The 23,683-nt window shown below is 34.6% G+C and overlaps 1 protein-coding gene across 14 annotated transcripts in view; it reads right to left on the bottom strand.

The window, feature by feature from the left end:
- MLLT10 (MLLT10 histone lysine methyltransferase DOT1L cofactor) overlaps positions 1-23,683 on the bottom strand; it is a 161,278-nt gene that overhangs the window by 69,476 nt on the left and 68,119 nt on the right. For 13 of the 14 annotated variants that reach the window (XR_004317496.1, XM_032473931.1, XM_032473921.1 and 10 more), the window contains 4 exons: positions 21,464-21,567; positions 19,984-20,077; positions 17,962-18,057; positions 2,197-2,292 (listed from right to left, as the gene is read on the bottom strand). Coding sequence is in view for 13 of the 14 variants with exons in the window: in XM_032473931.1 (XP_032329822.1) it covers positions 2,197-2,292; positions 17,962-18,057; positions 19,984-20,077; positions 21,464-21,567 (390 nt within the window). In the remaining variant the exon portion in view is untranslated. The remainder of the gene's footprint in view (positions 1-2,196; positions 2,293-17,961; positions 18,058-19,983; positions 20,078-21,463; positions 21,568-23,683) is intronic. The other variant, XM_032473925.1, reaches the window with a different exon arrangement.

Genomic DNA, 23,683 nt, shown 5'->3' with positions numbered 1-23,683 from the left:
GATTAAATGCTTCTTTTAAAGATCAAGAAAAGCAAAGATACTCACTCTCACCACTTCTATTCAACATTGCACTGGGGATTCTAACAGGAATAACAAGAAATAAAAGGCATCTAGATTAGAAAGGATGAAGTAAAACTGTCTCATTCATAGTTGGCATGATAATCTAGAAGAAAATCCAATGGAATCAATAAGCTACTAGAAATAATAAGAAATTTTCATCAAGACTTCAGGATACTTGAGCAACATACAAAAACACAAAAATGTTATTTCTATAATACACTAGCAAGGAACAATCAGAAACTGAAATTTTAAAAGACTATAACAGAATAAAAAAATACAAAAATATTCAGAGATGGAGCTGGAAAAAGATGTACAAAACCTTTAACACTCACTGCTGAGATAAATTAAAAACTTAAGTAAATGAAGTGATATACTGTGTTCATGGATCAGAAGACTCAATATTGTTAAGATATAATTCTCCCCCAAAATGATCTGTAGTATTCAATGCAGTTTGAGTCAAAGTACCAGCAGATTTACTTCTACAACTTGACAATGTGATTCTAAAATTCATATAAAAATGCAAAGGATGCAGAATAGCCCAAACGACTCTGAGGGAGAAGAACAAAGTTGGAAGGTGTGCCTTACCTGACTTCAAGCTACAGTAATCAAGATATTATGGTATGAACAGAGTCCAGAAATAGACCCATACATACGTGGTCAACAAACAGGGGTAAAGGCAATTCAGTGGACAAAGCAGTTTGTTCAACAAGTGGTTCTAGACAACCTGGGTATCTATATATAGTAAACCATGATGTATAACTCACATCTTCGCAAAAAAATAACTTAAAATGGACCAAAGACCTAAATGAGAAACATAAAAATACAAAAATTATAAAAAGAAAACATATAAAAAATGTATATAATGAACATAATTAAGAATGTCTGCTTAAGCCACTGAGTGCGAGAAATATCTGCAAATAATGCGTATGACACAGGACTTGTATCCAGAATGTATAATGTCTCACAAAACTCAGTAATAAAAAAAAAAAACAATCAAGGTGGGGAGGATGTAGCTCAGTAGCTTAGCATGCATGAGGTCCTGGGTTCAATCCCCAGTACCTCCATCAAAATAAATAAATACATAAACCTAATTACCTCCCCCACCAAAAAAATAAATAAAAATAAATATTGAAAATTTTTAATTAAAAAAAAAAAAGAACATAAATACCATACCCAAAACTCATCTTACCCTCAACCTACCACACCCACAGGCTTTCACATATTTGTTAATATCAGTTCCATTCCTTCTAGTGATCTAGGCTAACACCGTTGCAATCATCTTAGAATCCTCTCTCTTACACCTCTCATCTTACTTATAAGAAAGTTTTGTGGGTTCCTCTTTTAAATGTATTCAGCATCTGATCACCTCTCACCACCCTCCAGCATCAGCACCATTTCTCTCTAGATTATTTCAATAACCTCATGGCCTCTCTTCTTTCATTCTTGACTCTATAGTCCACCTACAATGAAGCAGCCACAAGTCTTTACAAAACCTAAGTCAGACCATGTTATATTAAGTTCAGAACTCTCCAATGGCTCACTTTTCACTCAGACTAAAAACTAAGTCCTTCCACTAGCTTACACAGCCCTGCATGACTGGCCTCTCGCCCTGGCCTCATCTCCTACTGCATGGCCCTGCACCTCCCTCTGTCTCAGCCACCTGTCCCTGTCTCCATTTGCTTTCATGTTAACCACATGATAATAATCTTAATAATATTTAACATTTAACAATTAATATTTACTACGAATCAGACACTGTTCTGCCTTATATGGATTATCTCATTCAGTTCCAACAATTATTTCCTCCATTTTATAGATGATGAAATTGAGGTACAAAGAAGTTAAATTAACCTAAGAGCTCAGTCAGTAAATGGTGAAGCCAGAATCTGAGTGATGCCTCCCATTTGTTATCCTCATTTAACATTCTTCAGAAATGAGCATAGAGTAAACAGCAGAATAAAGGACTAAAATGGGAAACCTAAGTGCCTGACTAGGCTTAGAGAGGTGGAAATGGTTAGAAGGAACCAGGACACTTCCTCAAGTATTTTCAAAATTCAGCACATAACTAGATTAAAGGCAGAAAGTCAGTATATAACTAGTTATTATATAAAACAAAATACAGTACTTAAAACTTACTTTTTCTGTAGTAACAGTCAAGGAAGGAACCAATGCAGGTGATGGTTCTGGTTGCTTCTTGTGTTTTTGTTTGTGTTTATCCTTTTCTTTATATTTCTAAAAATGAAGAGAAGTAAAATCCAATTTAAATTTAAATCATAACCCATGTATATAATAAAGATGAGATTCCTTTATAATTGTGTTTAAGTAATTTAAAATGCTAATGAATACTTGTCAAAAAATAACTAAACCACTTCTAAATCACAATCATGTTATTTTATATATAGACAATACTAGCAATATACTTATGGTATTACTATATGTTAAAAAAAATATAAACAGATAAAATACAGTAATGTTAGTATAAATTACTTTAAGGTGACTTCAGCTCCCTTATCCTTGACCAACCTAAAATAATATACAAATAACTGAAGTCTACAATTATTTGCTACATTTATATCCAGCAAACTTTATTTTTGTTCTGTTAAAAACACCAAATGCTTTTGTGCACATTTTATAAACAGTACTTTAAAATTTACACAGCACTATGACATGCACTATCACATCAGAATAGTGTCAGATTCTCCATCAATGTGCATTAAAGTCTATGGCCCACAGACTACAAATCAGGGCACAGAAACTCAGGAAAGATATTTTTTCCTAGGTTTACCCACAAAACAGATGAATTGTTATCTCTGCTAAAACTGATGAACTGAATATAAAAAGGAATTCAATTAATAAGAAATTAATTAAATATTAGGAGCCCAACTTTATTTAATGTCAAAAAATTTTAACCAAATTGTTCTCAATTGTTTTAGTCAGTATTGGATATGAAATTCACTAGGATTTAAAGAGTTAATTCAACTTATTTCTCACAGTACTTAAATGTAACCATTCACAGCACCAGTCAAGGCATGAAAAAATATCACTGGCCTTGCCCCAAAAGAGATTACACACCAGCAAAACAAAAAACATAAATATTAAGCATAGCTGTTTTACTATACTTCCCAAGTATTGCCACTTTCTGCTTTTAATCCCTGATTTAAGTACATAAAATATTTCAGACATTTCTTGAATGCAATCTTAATACTTTAGCAAAGGAAAATGTAAAATAACACAATAATAGTTTTTGTTCAGACTTAAAAAAAAAAACTTTTTTACTATAAATTTATCTTAACTGTGACATATCATAATAAAAACCACCAAAGAATCAAGCCTCCAATTCTTTGTAACAGGATGTTACTGCCCCTCCCATTTTAAGATGTCTACTTCCCCACCCCCACAAGCCTGGGTTAGCCTTGTGCTTTGGCCAAGAAGATGTGACAGAAGTGATGTACAATTTCAGAAGCCTAGAGCTTTATTAAGTCTTGTGTAGCTTTCACTTTCGTCCCCTTAGATCCCAGTCATGTAAAGAGTCAGTTCACACTCTCCTGAGAGGCTAAACGCAAAAGGGCTTAGGTACCCCATCGTACAGCCAGCTCACTCTGGACACATAAATAAGACTGTCCTCGATCACCCAGCCAGCCACCAGCTGAGGGTTAGCCTCATTAGTGACCCCAGGTTATATCATTTGGAGGAAAGATGAACTGTTTGTGTTGAGCCATGCCTACTATAAGCCGCTAAAAGTTGTGGGGTGGTTTATCAAGCAACAGTAGATAACTAAAACAAGACTAGGATTCACAACTGGGTCATGGGAATTTAAGTACAAATTAAAAGTAACACACATTAGCTTTTTTTATTCACCCAAATAACAAATATAGTTACACAATCTAGTTTATAAAATACTGAATTCAAATGATCCTTGTCCTTAAGCTCTCCATCAATAATTTTCTCCCATAAAAGTAAAGGAACTTTTCTCTCCTCTTTCATGTTCTGCTTCCCATACTAGGCTTTACTCTTCAAAGAGTACAAGAACTGGGATAATTTCATAGAGAATGACCCTGAATGACACTAGACAAAGTCTACAAACTTGGAAAGCACATGAGAGTAAAAAAGTAAAGTACGCATGTGTACAAGTGTGAAAACTGAGTATATATAAGTCATCATGGAATAATACAGAGCTCTGGTCCTATGTGATGCATCAAGAAATGTATCCTGAGATGAGGATTGCAAACGCTCAGTGAGAGACTGTGAATAGATTATTTTCTATTTAATGGGCTGTAAAATACAAATCAAAGCAGTTTAACGACTTTCACACTAAAGAGAAAGGCTGACTTTAATAGATCAGTGGAACAAAAGGAAATTCTAGGAAAAGATTCAATTACATATAAATATTTAGCATATGACAAAGACAGGATTCCAAAATCAGCAAGGTAAGATTGAAATTACTTAATAATGGTACTAGAAAAACTGGTTAATAATTTAGGGGAAAGTATCTCATGCAGAATAAAACAAAATCCAGATGGATTATTTTAAAGTGCTAAAAAAAAAAAGATTAAGATAATCTAAGAGGCTGGTAGAAACTATTTTTTAAAACTGGAAGGAAAGACTTTTCTAAGCAATAGAAATAAAGTAAAAAATCAGAAAGGGAAAAGGCAGTTTTTGCTATTCAAATTCAAAACTTACCAATTTAAATACCATTAAAAAGTGAAAAACAAACAGAAATGAATGAAAGTTATTATGTTTTTTATTTTAGTGGTTTAAAATTTTTAGTAAATCAATAAGAAAAATATATATGCCATAAAACAATGTGTAAAGGGCAATTCACAAAAGAAACAAGTCACTAACTAAACAACAATAACAAAAAAATGTGCAACCCAACCACTAAAGAACTGAAGGTAATATTCCTCTCTTACCTAGTGATCAAAATTGTTGGGTTTTTTTTTATAATAAGACCCAATGTTGTCCAAGTTACAGTGAAATGAGCAATTGCATACATTACTAGAGAGAATGTAAATATGCAAAGGACCATTTTAAAAGAGTCGGAAACGATAAAAAAAAAAGTTCCCTGTCCTAGTAATTTCACCTCTAGGATGCGAACAGAGGTTAAATACAGTTTATTATACTACTATTTGCAATGACAAAAAACTTGAAAACAATCTGAGTATCAAACAACACAGGTGTGATTGAAAAAATTACTATCCAACCATACAGAATGGCCACTATAAAAGCATGTTCTAAAAGAACATTCAGAGATTTAGAAAAATGGTTAACATGATATAAGTTTTGAAATTTATGCAAGGAACCAAAGAAATCTGAGAAAGAACAAACCTGGAGGTGTCACAGGACCTGATTTCAAACTATACTACAAAGCTATAGTAATCAAAACCGTGGTGCCAGGACAGAAACAGAAACATAGATCAATGGAACAAAGTAGAGAGCCCAGAAATAAACCCATGCTTATACGGTTAATTAATCTGAAACAAAGGCAGTAAGAATACACAATGGGGAAGACAGCCTCTTCAATAAATGGTGTTATAAAAACTCGACAGCTACATGCAAAAGAATCAAACTTGACTTTCTTACACTAAAAACAAAAACAAACTCAAAATGGATTAAAGATTTAAACAGAAGACCTCAAAATATAAAACTAAAAGAAAACATGAAAACTGACTTTAGCAGTATCTTTCCAGATATGTCTCCTCAGGCAAGAGAAGCAAAAGCAAAAATAAACAAATGGGACTACATCAAAGCTTTTGCATAGTGAAGGACATCATCGATGAAATGAAAAGGGTCACCTACTGAATGGAAGAAGATACTTGGAAACAATGTATCTGATAAGGGGTTAATATCCAAAATATACAAAGAAATCATACAATTCAATATCCAAGAAACAAACAAGCCAACTAAAAAGTGAGCAGAGGATATGAACAGACATTTTTCCAAAGAAGACATACAAATAGCCAGAAGACACATGAAAAGATGCTCAACATCGCTAACAATCAGGGAAATGCATATCAAAACCACAATGAGATACCACCTCATACCTGTTAAAATAGCCATCTAAAAGACAACAAATAACAAGTGTTGGTACGAATGCAAAGAAAAGAGAGCCCCTGTATCAGTGGGATTGCAAACTGGCGCAGCCACAGTGGAAAACAATATGGAGGATCCTCAAAAACTTAAAAATAGAATTGCCACATGATCCAGCAATTTCACTTCTGAGTATTTATCCAAAGAAAACAGAAACAATAATTTGAAAAGATAAATGCACAATGTTCACTGCAGTATTATTTGCAGTAGCCAAGATATGGAAGCAACCTAAGTGGCCATCAACAGACGAAAGGATAAAAAAGATGTGGTACATGCATTAAAATGAAATATTACTCAGCCATTAAAAAAAGGTGAAATCTTGGCATTTTACGACATGGATGGATCTAGAGGGTATCATGCTAAGTTAAGTAGTCAGACAGAGATAGATAATTACTGTATGACTTCACTTACACGTGGACTCTAAAACCCAAAACAAACAAACCAACATGAAAACACTCAGATGCAGAGAACAAACTGAGCCTGATCAGGGAGGACAGGACTTCCAGTTATAAAATAAATAAGCAAGGGAGATGTAACATACAACATAAGGAATACGGTTAATAATATGCTTAAGAATTTTGTATGGGGACAGATGGTTACTAAACTTACCGTGATCATTGCATAATGTACGTAACTGTCAAATCGCTATGTAGTACATTTAAAACTAATATAGTATTGTACGTCAACTATATTACTTCCATAAAAAATAAATTTAATAAATAGATGAATAAAACTACACAAGGGGGGTGACTGGCCAAAGAAAACCAGAGACCTTGTCTACAAGGAAGGGATTTATGCATGATTACAGTTTGGTGGAAACCGCCATGTTTTGTTTCGTGTTCTGAAGAATCTGTACTGATCCCTTGCTGGGGAAGGCTAATTGTATCCCCATGCTCCTCTCCTTTCCTGCCATTTGCTTTGTTTGTTTTTTAAAGACCTTTACGTTATTTTTCAGGTCTAAGACATTCTCTTCTGTAAACACAACTCTCAGAGTTGTTTAGGTATTTGTTCTGTATTTAATTTAAATTTGTTAGATGGTCACTACCAGTTCTTTAAACACAGCTTCGCCAGTGAGTTCTTTATATCATTAAATTGGCAGAACTTTACTGCCTAGTGACTTTTTTTAAGAGTAAGTTCTTAGGACCTGTATTCTGTGAGTTTGTTCATAATGGAAAGTCTTCCCTTCTTGTTCTAATTTTTGAATGGTATCTTGGCTGTATATAGTATCACTGGCTCACACTTTTTTTTCCCCTTGGCCAATCACCCTCTCACATCCTCACACTCCAGCCCAGAGGTGAACACGGTGTACCTAAGTCAATTTAGGTAAGTCTACCCTCCACTAGCCACTGACTGCTTTAGGTCTGGGATAGATTTAGGTCAGGATAAAACAGAAGGGAAAATTTTCTATGAGATGGCTGGGAATGTTCTCTCTTAAAAAATTCTCCCTTCCTGCCTTTAGACGCCCATGTGTTAGACCAAGACCCTTGGAACAACTGGAGTGACCTGGCAACCATGCCTAGAAAAGCCAAGACACACACACACACACACACACACACACACACACACACACACAAAATACCCTGTCTCCACTGAATTGGTTATTGTTACATTGACCAATCTTAGAAAAGTCTCTGAAAGTCTTAAGCAAAACAATAAATTTCCTAATGCTTTATTAGCAGTATTCTATTTTAGCTTAAAGAATCTGAACTGAAAAGACAATCTTACCTGTCAATGCTTTCTGTTTTATTTTATAATCTCTATTATTAAACTTAAAGGTATAAACTTAAGGAAATAATATCTCTTGTGAGAAGGAAATTTTATTTGAAGTTCAATGTCATCTATTTTACTTCACTTTCTTTTTCATCTATGTAGCCAAGTAAATCCGACTTTAATATTTTTAAAAAGTAACAGTATTATATCATTTTAATATTTTTATTGATCTAACCATCCTTTTGTCTCTCTCCACATATATTTTAAATCTGGAAACGTGTACTTAGTAGTAACGATGACTATTTCTGGATGGTGGATTCTGTGAGTATTGGGAGGGGTGATTAGGTTTATTTATTTATGTCTATTTATTTAATGGAGGTACTGGGGATTGAATCCAGGACCTCGTGCATACTAAGTATGCACTCTACCACTGAGCTATACCCTCCCCATCGGAGTGAGTATTTTAAAACTAACTTGAATTTTTTAAAATGCTCTGCTGCTTCTGAATTTTTTATAATGATATATGGCTTAACCAAAACAATGGGCTAAAATGACGTAGAGATGGTCAGCTAGCTATTCACCAAACCGATTTCTTTTTCTTACTCAAAAAACAAAACAAAAAAAACTAGCCATTTGCCAGTTTCCTTTGCAGTCAGATGTGGCGTTTAACTGGGTTCAAGTCATATGCAATCTGAATGAAAAATGATGTGTGTCACCTCTTGGCCTGGTCCTTAACCCCAAGTATTTAGTATCCATGCTCCTTCCGCTTCCAGAGAATAATGCAAGTGAACACAGGAGCCACAGAAGCAGCACTGAAAAGAAGGCTGATGGCTTATAAGAAAGCTGTCTGCCAATCAAGAACATCTGTTTTGGACTTAGCTGTGAACGAAAAATAAACACTATATTAATCCTCATAATTTGAGGATTATCACAGACAATTCTACGTGTATCTGTACTATTTCTGTGGGTCTTGTGAGTGAGGCAATGACTTGCCCATTGTTCTAAACTATCTTTTCAAGGTTGTTTGCATAAAGATCAGACTTAGAAGACAGAATGTCTACTTTAGGAGCAAAAGGTGGCCCTGCTTACTAATTCAGGTGCCCCAAACTCAGGGTCCCTCCACTGCAATGCAACAGACTGCATGAGCAAACGTTATCTGGCCCTCTTTGCATTGCACTATGGAAAATGAGTCTCGGGATTTCCAGTCAAGATGGAAGACTGGCAGGACGATGAGCTCACCTCTCCTCGCCACTACAACAAAACCACAACTGAATGCTACACAACCATCAAAAGAAAGACTGGAACCTAGCAAAAAAGACCTTCTGCAACTGGGAACATAAAGAGGGAACCACAGCAGAACAGTAGAAGGGGCGTGCTCGCGATATAATTCAGCCCCATACCCCTGAGAGGGTGACCCACACGCTGAAGAACAGTGAAGTCCCAGAGGCCCTCCCACAGGAATGAGAGCCCTAAGGAAGAGAACGAGACCCCAGGACATCTGGTTCTGAAGGCCAGCAGGGCTTGGATCTGGGAGCCCCACAGGACTGGGGTAAACGGAGACTCCATTTGCTTGGGAATCGTACATGGAAACTCATGTATGCCAGGTCAAAGGGCAGAGGCAGTGATTTCATAGGAACCTGGACCAGACCTGCCTGTTGGATTTGGAGGGTCTCCTGGGGACATGGGGGACGGCTGCGGCTCACCCAGGGGACATAAAAGCTGGCGGTGGATATTCTAGGAGTATTCTCTACATGAGCTTTCCTGGAGGCTGCCACCTTGATTGGATCATTAGCACAAAGACCTAGCCCCATCCAACAGCCTGTAGAGAAGCCTCAGGCCAAAAAACATAAAGGGTGGGAACACAGACTTCCTAAGCCACAAAGACCTCTAGACACAGTCCTACCAACCAGAGGTCCAGAACCAAGCTTCACCCAGCAGTGGGCAGGAATTGGCTCCACCTGCCAGGAAACCTGCATAAGCCTCTAGTCCAGCCTCATACACCAGGGGCAGATACCAGAAATAAGAAAACAACAATTCCAAAGCCTGTGGAAGGAATCCACAAACACACAGAAAGATAGACAATATGAAGCGGCAAAGGAATACTACCCAGGCCAAGGCACAAGATAAAATCCCAGAAAAAGAAATAAGTGATGAAGAGATAGGCAATTTATCTGAGAAAGAGTTTAAAGTAATGATGGTGAAGATGTTCAGAGAACTCAAGAGGCATACAGATGCACAGAGTCAAGTTTTTAGCAAAGAGCTGGAAAATACAAATAATACCCAGAGTTGAAGAATAAAATCACTGAAATGAGTAACACACTAGAAGGAACCAAGAATAGACTAAATGAGGCAGAAGAACAGATCAGTGAGCTGGAAGACAGATCACTGGAAATCACTACTACAGAACAGAAAAAAAAAAAAAAAAAAAAAATGAAAAGAAATGAGGATGGGGGGAAAGGTATAGCTCCAGTGGTAGAGTGCATGCTTAGCATGCATGAGGTTCTGGGTTCAATCTCCAGTACTTCCTCCAAAAATAAATAAACCTAATTACCTCCTCCACCCCCTGCCAAAATAAAATAATTAAATAATACAATAATAAAGAAATGAGGACAGTGTAAGAGAACTCTGGGACACCATGAAGCATACTAATACTCACATCATAGGGGTCCCAGAAAGAGAAGAGAGAGAGAAAGGACCCGAGAAGATTTTTAGAGATAATCACTGAAAACTTCCCCAGCTTGGGAAAGGAAACAGTCACCCAAGTCCAGGAAGCGCAGAGTACCACACAGGATTAATCCAAAGAGGTACACACCAAGGCAAATAGTCATCAAATTGACAAAAATTAAGGATAAGGAGAAAATATTAAAATTAGCAAGAGAAAAGCAACAAATAACACACAAGGGAATTCTCATAAGATTATTAGCTGATTTTTCAGCAAAACTCTACAAGCCAGAAGGGAGTGGCATGATATACTGAAAGTGATGAAAGAGGAAAACTTACAACCAAGAATACTCTATCAGCAAGGCTCTCATTCAGACTTGATGGAGAATTCAAAAGCTTCACAGATAAACAAAAACTAAAAGATTTCAGCACCACCAAACCAACTTTACAACAAATGTTAGATGACTTTCTCTAGTCATCAAACCATAAGAAAAAGAAAACAAAAAGGAGGAAAAAAAGACCTACAAAAGATTGCTTTGGCTGTTTGGGGTCGTTTGTGGTTCCTTATAAATTTTGGAATTGTTTGTTCTAGTTCTGAGGAATATCTTGAGTATTTTGACGGGGGCTGCACTGGATCGGTGGATCGCTTTGGGTAGTGTGGCCGTTTTGATAGTGCTGATTCTTCCAATCCAAGAGCACAAGAAAGCTTTCCATTTCTTTGTGTCATTTCAGTTTTCGGAGTATAGGTAATCTCTTTGGTTAAGTTTATTTCTAGGTATTTTGGGTTTTTTTGATGTAATGGAAATGTCCCTGCCAGTTATAAAATTCTGGTTTTTTAAGTGGAAAAAAAAGGTGAATGAAGGGACACAAATGGCAAAATACCCTTCTTTCTTATGGGTAAGTTGTATTCCATTACATATGTATATGCTGCACCTTCATTATCTATTCAACTATTGAAGGGCACTTAGGATGCTTCCATATCTTGGCAATCATAAATAATGCTGCTGTTAATAGAAGGGTGTATGTATCTTTCTGAATTAATTCTTATTTTGTGGTTGGCTTTATTCCTTTGATAACTATGTAAGTTTAAAAAGCTAAAGCTCTAAACGTTCTTAGAAACAATGAACAGTACATATATGTAAATTTAAAAATGTATGTGCTGTGAAAAAAAAAGAAAAAAGAAATGAGCTATCAAGCCATGAAAGACATGGAAGAAACTTAAGACATATTACTAAATGAAAGAAGCCAGTCTGAAAAGGCTACAAACTGTACGATTCCAACCAAATGACATTCCGGAAAAGGCACATATACAGAAGCAATAAAAAAAATCGTGGTTTGGGGAGAGGGAGGGAGGAAGGAGTGAATAGATGGAGCACAAGGGATTTTTAGGGCAATGAAATTATTCTGTATGATACTCTAGTGGTGTCTACACGTCATTACGCATTTGTCAAAACCCATAGAATGTACAACATCAAGAGTGAACCCTAATGTAAACTATGGACTTTGGTTGATAATAATGTGTCCATGTTGGTTCATTGATTGTACCAAATATGTCACAGTGGTGAGGGATGTTGAGGGTAAGGGAGTATATATGTGTGGGTGGGGAGGGCTGTGTGCAAACTCTGCATTTTCTGCTCAATTCTGCTGTGAACCTGAAGCTGCTCTAGAAAAATAAAGTCTATTAATAATACATACATACATACATACATACATACATAAAATAAAGATATGACTCGAAAGAAAAAAAAAAGATAAACAAAAGAATCAAAGACCAAGTGACGTATCATAATCGAGGAACAAAACTACTACCAAGAAAAGCAAAAACAAAAAAATGAGCATTGATAAGGATGTGGAGAAAGCAGAACCCTTGTTTGTGGAAACGTAAAATACTACAGCTGTTGTGGAAAATAGTATAGTAGTTCCTCAAAAAATTAAACACAGAATCACCACGTGATCTAGCAATTCCACTTCTGAGTATATACCCAAAAACTGAAAACAGGGTTTTGAAGAGATATTTGTATACCCAATCCATGTTCATAGCAGCATTACTCATCTGCAACAGCCAGAACGTACAAGCAACCCAAGCGTCCATCAACAGATAAATGAATAAGCAAATGCGGTATGTGTGTGTATACACACACACACACACACACACACAATAGAATATTCCACTTATGTAAGGAATGTAGAGGAATGTAGAGTAGTCAAATTTCTAAAAACAGAAGGCAGAACAGAGACTGCCAGGGGCCTGGAGAAGGGGCTGGGAGGAGAGCTACTGCTTAATGGCTACAGAGTTTCAGGTATGCAAAAATGATGGTGTGCCTTAAAAGTGGCTAAAATGGCAGATGATATTTTATATATATTTAACACCAAAAAACAATTTAGAAAAAAGGGCATCCCAGCTGTATGTTTGAGGGGATGGAGGAGTGTGGCGGGGACAACATGTGACATTTGAGGCTAGTTCACAAAAAATACTGTAATTTTCACCTTGCTCTCTTACTCTGAAAAATACTAGATGCCATGTCATAAGGACACTCAAGTGTCTCTACGGGAAGGTCTATGCAGCAAGAAAATGAGGTTCTTACTCAGCCAGCACCAACTTGCCAGCCATGTGAATAAGCCATCTTGGAAGCATAACTTAATCAGCCTTAGTCAAGCCTTCAAATGACTGTAGTCCTGACATCATCTTGACTGCAATCTGACCAGAGATCCTAACCTAGAAATAGCCAGTTAAGTCTAAATTCCTGACCCACAGAAACTCTGAGACAGTAAGTACTCATTATAGCTTTATGTCACTATATTTTAGGGTTATGTGTTATGCTGCAATAGGTAACCGATACTCAGTTTTGTTACAAGGCACGGGGTGCTACCGTAACAAAAAAACCTAAGTGTGGGAGTTGCTTGGAATTAGACAGAGGGCAGAAGCTGAAAGGACTTTCAGGAGATAATGAGTGAACACCTAAAGAGCACGGAAGAGGCTGTTCCTAAAACCTACGGCCTTTCAGGAGGCTCCTAAGGAGGGCTTAAGGGGCGGGGGACTGAAAATTAGAGAACAAGGGTTCTGGTTATGTAATAATAAAGCTTAACTAAATTATTGCCCATAGTAACATAGAAAATAGAAAATCAACTTAATGAATTGTATGATTTAACTATAGAGACTTTCTAAATAATACATTTAAAGTGCAGTCTAACTTTGCTATTTATAGTAAAAAGCAGTATAGAGATAAACTAAATTAGGAAGACCATTGATGAAAAGGAACCAAGACTTGCTGCTTTTTGAACACTGCCTGTCTCTCCAGACAGAAACAATGCTCAAGTATGGAACAGCTTCCAGATAAACAAAGTATTTAAGCCACTGCCAGAAAATCACTGTATGAGAGCAAAGCAGGGTGTGGCTGTAAAATCCATTGTTAAGACCTAGTCTGCCTCCGAGAACCTGTAACAGTGAGGGCTTCAGAAACACTAGGGTCAAGAAACACAAATGAGAAAATATTACAGACTGGGAAAAACTAAACAACAGGACAAATGAATGCAGTGTGTGATCCTGAATTGGATTCTGGACCAGAAAAAGTTTCCTTCCTTCAGGATGGAGGACGTAAGTGGGTGAAATCTGAACAGGATCTGGAGATTAGCTAACAGTTCTGCAACAACACAAATTTACTGATTTTTATAACTACACTGTAATCATGTAGGATTAAAACTACACACTCAAGTACTCAGACTAAGGGGGCACTACAGTTGTAATTAACTATCTAAAATTCAGAAAAAAAGATTTTACACAGAAACTGAGAAGAGACAGCAAAGGCAAGGGAGGGAGGACATGATAAAGCTAATGTGATGAAATGCTAACAACTTGGAGTCTAGGTGGACAGTGCAAAGAAATAATGTGTGGTATTTCTGCAACTCTTCTCAAAGTCTTAAATTATTGCAAAATCAAAAGTTGAAAGGAAAGATGTTAATCCTTCTGGCCGGCTGCCCAACAACCCAAGATGAAGGATGAAACTACCATTACTCACCAAACTCCTCCTGGCCCCTTCTTAACTAAATACTCTCATCTCCTGTCACTCTTCAGCCCCACTAAACACATACTCCAGACATTCTAAATTACTGTTCCTGGAAAGTCCTCCCCTCTCTTAACTCTTTGCACATGCAGCAGCTTAAAGCTTTAACCTGAGTGGAAGATCTCCAAAGGGAAGTCCACAAAAAAAGGGAAGGGGATGACACCTAATTCTCAATGCTGAAAACATAAAAAAAAAAAAAAATGCAGAGAAATAATGACAACTCTGTGATTGAAGAGTTTTACTTTAGTTCTCTTCAAACAGATGGGTAGTCCTAAACAAAAAGGAAGTCCAGTTAATCCCTGAGGTTCACAAAACACTAGTCAAAAAGCCTATCTCACCCAACCCCACACAGCACCCCTAACAGTGCTTTATACTGGCAATAAGTTCCTTTATCTGCTGCCAGCTATTAAGAATAGAATGCAACCAAAGGCAAGTACAGGGGTGGAGGATAGGGTGGAAGATAAATCCCTCTAGCTGTAGTAGGGGACAGATGGACTTCTGTCATTTCTACTTGGAACTGCGTGTACTTTCATATAATACAATGTCACTAACAGCAATATTGATGTAAAGTACTATAAGTCTAGCGTTATACTATGGATACATTCTAAGTTAGTTAGCATTCATGAGTGGGAAGGGGATGACGTGAGGATCAAATGAACTGGCACAGATTATCTCAATGCAATAAATAACCACTGATTTCTAAATGATAAGCTCCAACTTAGCCTTTAGAAAAATATCCTTTCTGCAGCTGGGAGCCTCACTATACAACCACGCATCTCCAAGCGTGCCTCTCCTGACCTGACTCATGCCCACCCCTCACTCTATAGCAGTGCTTCTGTAAACATAACAACACTAGGCTTAAAAAAAACCTGTTTCACAATGAACATTAACTAACATTAACAGTCTTAGAAGATAACTCTTCTTAAACAACACTTTATGATCCAAACTGTTTTATGATTGAATTAAACTCTTCCTATACTATGGATAGCCTTCACTCATTTCAAACATGTACTTGGATTCTTTTATATATATATATATATACACACACATACATACACACACACACACACGCCATTTTCTAAGTTTTTATAGAAACTGTCCTTTATACAAAGTTTTATCTCACCATTAACTTTTCCCCTCTCCTTGCTGGCATTTAACAGTTAATATCCAACAAGTAGTAATGTATCTTGGGCCACACAGAAATTCTCTGAAAAGCAAAGGCTAAGTACTTTTTAATTGTCTTATAATCATAAAAAGTTAACTTATGAACTGTTGGTTTCTTTTTTAAGTAAGTGATTTGGAAAACACAGTATTTCATATTAAATATTCTGTATCACCACTTACTTATAACTTAATAAATGGTATTTTAAAATATCTGCAAGAATGAATGCAAATAAAAGAATTCAGAGGGAGAGTGATTCTACAATATCTTATGAACAGTATCACCAAAATTTAGTTCATAATATGTAGTATTTTAAAATGTACTACCCATCAATACATTTTATAACATGATATATATGTTTTTTTCCCCAAGACAACTGTATTGGATGTTAAAGTTCTAAAAGAGGGATGAAGAGAAAGACACTCTGTAACACCCAATCTTTACAGCTGTATTATCACTTAACATTATACCAGAGTTAAAAAAAAAAAATCCCTTCCCAAATATTCCCAAGGCAAGCAAGTCAGTCTAGCAATAATAATAAATTTATAGTATATCTCACAGCCTTTACGGATTATCAAAAAATCTTGGTTATTAAAAAATAAAATGCACAAAATCAAGTTGTACTAAACTTACGTGTGTTAAAAGTAAAATTCAAATAGTATTTACATGCTAACAAAAATACCAACTGCTAGAATTTAAAGCTAAACAAGTTTGACTAACGTTTTTTAATCCAGCATTCAACTGCAAAAACTCATAAAATGAAAACCTTCATTCCCAGAGAAAAAACCCACTAAATATAGTCATCAGTGATGTACTTATTAAAACAATGTATTACATTTAATAATTGTCCTTTAAAAATAACACGAAAGGGCATACATTAAGATAAATATGTTCATACAGTGAATAACTCTTTAAGCAAGATAATGTTCATGAAATGGCAGAACATAAGAACATCACTGGTATGACTTCCCTCTTCATAATTTATAATAAGCCCTATCTAAGAACTTCTTGTTCATGGATAAAAGAGCTTAAATAAAATTCCAAAATGGTTGTTACAAAAACTGCTTATTAAACCAAATCTACCATTTTTCCATTAGCAATCCAAACAACAAACAGCAAGACAGAACAGTTCTATTTTCACTATCACGAAACCACTTCGTTAAAGAAATCAAAATGAATATGTGCACTTGCTGCCCAAGATGCACCAAAAAATATATAAATCTAATAAGTGTTTTACAGCTGAATATAAAGTTATAATTATTTCACTCACAGTTGGAAAATAAATCTCAAAATAAAAAACTTAACCTCTTAAAATGTTTACTTTGAAAAAAGAAATTCAAACCAAATTCAAATTTGTTTTTAAATAACATTAGCATATCAATCACTCTCCCAAATCCTAAGTATTTAACAAACATGTAAATGTTACATGATTTAGTTTTTAACACAATCTGTGGAAATGTATTCCCAATTAGTTTACACTAACTGTTTATAAGAGTAATATTCTTTACTAACTGAAGATGTCCTTTGTATCTTTACTTCGTTAAAAACAATTCATAGTGGTATTCTTTTCCTGTGTGGGCAATATGTCCTATGAATGATTGATTCTCTAATACTTATCATTAGTTTTCTAAACATTACTCATATTCTTTACAATAAGTAAAAATGTAAGCAGAAAACAGATCAGAAGAAGACAGATTAGTACTAGGCAAGCTTTTAGTGTTTTAATTAAAAGATGAAATACTCTCAAACAAATGGTATGACATTTAGTCATTAAAAAATAATAAACCATTAGCATCCCTAGGGAGGAAAAACAGTCAAGAATATATAGAACTTCAAGTGTTCTATATTATAAAGGAAAAAAGCTGATGAGATTTTTACCTACATGTGAAATAATCAGTTAATAATATATAGCAACAAACCATTATTGCTAATGTCACCTGAAGATTTCAAAAGATGACCAGAGTAACACATGCAAGAAATCCCTCTCATGCTTTAGTCAACTTTTTAATATTTCAAATATTCAGATGAAACAGATACAACCATATTCACAAATATGGCATATTATTTTAAACCTACTCTTTGACTTAATAATCTGTATTAGTCAAAAATTTTTCAGTATTTCAGTATCTCCATTAAGCTATCAAGAACTTAATTTTATCTGAAAAAGGAAACTCTATTAAGTAGATGTGCTACATATTTAGCAACAACAAATCCACTTACTTTTTTCTCTTTCTCATGATGTTTATCCTGAGAGTGAGAGGAAGAATCACTTAAACTTTGATCATATGACCTATTAGATCCCCGTTTGCTCTTTTTCTAAAAAAGAAAATATATATACATATAGGTATATGTATATAAAATTTTTTAAATAATCTTTTTGTTAGGTTTAAACCAATTAAAGTGTGAAGTATTTTAAAATGTCTACTGAAGGTTAAAAAAAAAAAGTCTGTTTCAAACTACATAATCCAATTCAGACATCATCCATATATTAGCTATTGCATTATAAAGGGAAAGCTAGCCCTAAATGTAACACCAATGCCATATTTTTATATACTTATTGAATGTGTGAAAATAGACTATACTTTCAAATAAGCAGTAGCTTATTTGTCATTTTATTGGAAAAATCACCTCATTAAAGAGATCAACTATAATTTTCAATGTCTGCTTTAGAAAATAAAAGAAGTTTCAACCAAAAATAGAGAATGCCATACTGAAGAAGGATGCCAAGACTAGAAGAAAAGAAAAGAAAATATTTGAAGAGTTACTTTATGCCACTAGGAAAAAGCAAGAAGTCTTTTAATCTCATACTTTCAGTATTAAGGCATACAGTTTTCTAAAAACTTGTCTTTGCAGTTCATACAGGAAAAAAGAAAGAAAATGTCAGTATTAGACCCATGCAATTTTTCAAAGCATTACTACATATTATACATTTCTGTTTAAAATACTTACATAGTTTTATAGTAAAGTATGACAGTAAGAGTTATTTGAGATGTTAAAACGTGGTGATACCGTAATGAAGTAAACTAGATTAAAAATGACTATAAAAGATGTTCACATTCTATGCAAATGTAGGGCTTATACAATCATTAAATTATTAAATAGACTTTTTCTCCAACCAGCAAAAAGGGTAACAGCACATTAATAACTAACAATGAGAAAATTCTATTTACATGAACTTCAAAATCCATTTTCATTATTCCTATATTTTATCTATATCATCTCATTTAGAAAATGATTCCAATATGATTTTAACATCCAGAAGCAAATTTTTAATTTTACTATCTCAAAATTTCTCTTAGAACACTTCAATGTTCTTTGTCAGTCATTAAAATAAATCAAAGTCCTCAGTATCAAACAATATATAAACACACTCAATTATTTTACATGCATGAACCAGAATACTAAAGTCATGAGCTACTTATTTCATGAGAAAAGGTCCCCTAAGGATATTACTTACTTTTAAAAAAGAAGAAATAGCCCTATTCACAAGGGAAAGGTAACAATAAAAAATAACAATAAGACACTAAAGAAAAACAAAGAAATCTTAAACTTTCAGTGTACAAATCTCATTGTTATCATTAAAGACTAAGAAATAAGACACTTGGGGCATTAAAGAAATACTGATTTCTTCAAAGGAGCATGGACATAACATATGTAACAGTTAATCAAACATTACTAACTTAATCATCCATGTGATTGTGTAACAGTAAAGACTGATCAAATTCAACATATTCCCAAAGTTGTATTTAAATATATTTGTCTCAAGATCTTTAACTAATAAGAAGTTACAAAGGAGCCTTGTTTCAGTTTTACTATCTCCATGTAGAAGTTAAAAAAATAATAACATTATGGGTAATAGTAATAAAGCAAAAAGATGCGAAACAAGTTATAATCACAAAACATATAATCAAGCATCAAAAATCAAATTAACTAAAAACTGGTAAATTATAAAGAGGTCTTAACACACTTGTTTTTTCTACCGATTGTATACCAACATTCACTATGAACATATATTCTAAATTAGAATATTTTAGAATATTCATCTTTATCAATGAACCCAAGCAAAGCAAAATCTTTTAAAATGACCAGCTTTTAATTTCCAATTAAGAACATACTAAGTAAATCTCAAGCAAAAAACAACCAAAAGAAGGAATAGCTATTATGACTTTTCTATAAAAGAATCAACTCTATTGTCAAACTAATTATTATCATTCTAAAATTAAATTCAAAACAAATTCTTACCAGCTTACTAAAATGGTATTTACAGTAGCCACAGTATTGGACGTTATCTGCGCCATTACCCTCTTCTTCACAAAGTAGTCCAGCAAACTGAGCACTGAAAGTAAAAGCCAAGTATATCAATAAAACTTCATACCATAGTAGTATATAATACATAAATAAATTGAAATTCACTTCCAAGCATGTAAATTTTGTTAAAAAAGCAAAACCAAACCAAAAAAAAAAAAAAAAAACCCTTACATCTCCCAAGAGGAAAAGGGAAGATAAAAGGCTCTTTGTAGCTGAGACCAAAAACATTTCATCCCATGACTATTTTTAAAGATATATAGATAATTTAACTTTTCATCCATCTCTAACAAGGATGAAGATTTACACGTTTTATGTCACCAAATAGACATTAAATTTCTTAAGATACACCCCCAACCTTAAAACTTCATTTTACTTTTTCAATCTGAGTCACAGGTGCATTGGAAAAGCCAGACCTCTAAAGGGCTGAAATGACTTTGACTTGTGAAGAATTTGCCATGGATGCAGATTACCTACTGTTAGAAGGAAAATGCTTCAAGTCATAGCAAAGTACAGCAGGTAGAGATACATAGCCATGTTTTCCCATCAAAAACAATGGAAGAAATGAAACTGAAAACTAAAGCTATGATATTCATATTTTTAAAATATACAAAATGTTAAAGTTTATAATTACCATTTTGTCAACTTGATCTTCCACTTTTAACATTCCAGAATTACAGTAGTAGTATATATCTCAAACCCAAAAAAGGTCATTGAACTTTGGAAAATTACATACAATATTAAGAGAATTTATATAAAACAAAAATCCTTTTCATTCTCCAAAAGTAATCTAAAATGGACTTCACAAATCCACATACTAAAAGCTCAGGAAATAAGGCCTGTACCTATATTGGCTGCTAAATATAGACTGATTCTTAAAATTAATACATACATGAATCATTCCCAATCTTTTATTTTTAACTGTTATCTATTACATTGAATGTTTTGCTTAAGGGTAATTTCTGCTCTTGAAATTTTATGCTCAAAAAATATCCAAGTAACCTTTTAAAGAATAGCGACTATAATACTGAGAATGATGGTGACGGCTTTTCCCCTCCCTGAAACACATTGAGGAAATCACTCATTAAATCCTTACTAGTATTGCAGGCACTGCACTAAGTTCATCTACATCAGTTCTTTTAATCCTAATACCAAATCAAAGGGCAGGTAACAAACACAAATAAATCCCATTTAACCAAAATTAAACTGAATAAAACATTAGAACTAGGGTCCAGCTACTAAAAATTCACTCTGGTAAATATATTCCAATTATTAGAATTATCCTTATTATAAATAAGTAAATATAAACATAGAACCTATCCCAATAAAATATACTTTAAATATTTTGGTACCTAAGCCTGTAACTTGACAAGGTATTCCCAACTTCAGTTCTGTACAATGATGGAAATATACTTACCATGTCACATGGAAAGCCTGTCGACATCCGTGTTTATTACACGTCATGCAAGCACCAGTGGCTGCCTTGCTTTCTCTGCCTTGTTCATCACAAATGTAGCAAGTCTTAGGGTAGAGGAACAAAAACAAAAATGACATGAAACCAAAATCTTACAAATGCTTTATACAAATCTGGATTTTACAGTTATCTTCAGAAGTCAAGATCAGGTTTACAATCTAACCTACTCTATTTCAAAACATGAATTCATTTTTTCTGACTAATCTAATTTTAACAAACAATACAAACATGAAAACATCAACAAAGATACATAAATAGTCCTAGTAGGATTTCACAAGGCACTGTTTCCTTAGGCTCAAAAACACCACAAGATAGGAAGAATTTTCACAGGCACAAAGGCCAGAGGGGCAGGACATTGCCTACCCCACCTCAGTCTCAAAGCCTCCTCACCAATATTTAACTGATTCCTGTCATAAGGGTGTAAAAAAAAGTTTGCCTTTCTTTTCTGCTGGAAGTAAGCATACGTAAAGGAGTCTCATACAGGGAGTTGGGACTTAAGAGGTGAGGGACAGTCCTACATGAGTGAACAAGCTTTAGACCACTCCAACTGTCCACAAGAATCCCACATGAGCTATCATTCAGCCCTGCCAACCTGACACACCAGGCCTTGGAGGAATACACTTTAGGAGACCAGAGATGTCCCCCAAAGGTACTGGCCAATGAACACTTCTAGCAACTTTTGACATCTATTTGGTCCTTCACCCAGGGGAAAATAGCTGATAGACAGTACCACCTTGTCATGAAAGACTAAATTACGTAACGGCAAACTACGAGTATTTGTGCATAATGAATAAGATTATCAACTGACCAGAAGTTGAGTACACAAAAACTCATGCCTAACTAAATCAGATGATCTAATTCTAAAAAGAAACCAATTTCTGAACAGTAATAAAGTATAACCTAGCTAACTTCAATAGGACCACATGTATGTTTAAATCTGGAGATGTTTCCTCCACTATGCACTGTGGTGTCAAATAACATCACTCAACAATATTTATAAGAACACAGTTCCCAAAAAAGCCTAATATCTAGTCAGGTAAATTAATTTCAACTCCTTTACTTAATGACAAGGATTCAGACTGAACTGAATTACAAAAATTATTTTATACCCCTAAAAAGTAAGATCCCAACTTACTACAACTAACCTAGACACACTGAGTAAGGGCATCTCTAACTTCAAATTACCAGAAGGCGGCATCAAATGCTTACAATGGAAGAATTTAACATACATTTTTTAGCCTATAAACAATCAATAAGACTTTAAAAAGTAAAGGACAGAGCACAGTAAAACAGTAACATTTTATACGGCAAAATTCAGGAAAAATATGAATACAGGCCTCAAAGAATTATCTCAGTAACTTCCAAAATGCCGACAGTGAAAAGGACGTCATTATTCGTCTTTAATGATGATTTAAATGAAACAAAAAGTTATGATGGATATTTTTTTTAAAAAAAAGGAGACAGGCCTTCCAGACTTCTGCAATGGCAGGGTGAAGAACTTCATGGATCCTCTCCCCAGTGAATTAACCACTTCACAGGTGAGAAAGGACTGAAATCTCAGTATGAAACAAGCTACCAGGACACATCATTCAGCACAAGGACCAGAGTAGGTAGTTTGTAACGATAAACAGAATGTAACATCTAAAAACTGTGACTCACTATGCTGTGTACCTGTAACTTATATGATATTGTATACCAACTATACTTCAATTTAAAATTTTTTAAAATAATGAAGTCTCTGAAAATTGTCCTAAAGACATGCAGCAAAGAGAAAATTTTATCCAAAACAATCTGCTAAATCTCAGTAAGAACAGTCAAAGTCTGCGGCATTTGAGAAAGAATATGAAAAGGAACATGTATGTGTATGTGTGACTGAAACATTACACTGTACATCAGAAATTGACACAACATTGTAAACTGACTATACTTCAATTAAAAAGAAAGAATGGGAGACAGAAGGTAAAAAGGCAGTGGAATAACATATTGAAAATGCTGAAAGAACAAAACTGTCAGCCAAGCATCCTATATCCAGAAGAGCTATGCTGCAAAAATAAAAGTAAAATAACAACATTTTCAAACAAACAAAAACTGAGACACTTGTTGCTCCAAACCTGATTAACAAGAAATACTAAAGGAAATTCTTTAGGCTACAATCAAGTGACA

Source organism: Camelus ferus, chromosome 35 (assembly GCF_009834535.1).
Source record: "Camelus ferus isolate YT-003-E chromosome 35, BCGSAC_Cfer_1.0, whole genome shotgun sequence".
Lineage (NCBI taxonomy): Eukaryota > Metazoa > Chordata > Mammalia > Artiodactyla > Camelidae > Camelus > Camelus ferus.
Note: the sequence above shows the minus strand (reverse complement) of the source record. Positions and strands in the feature narration are given on the sequence as shown.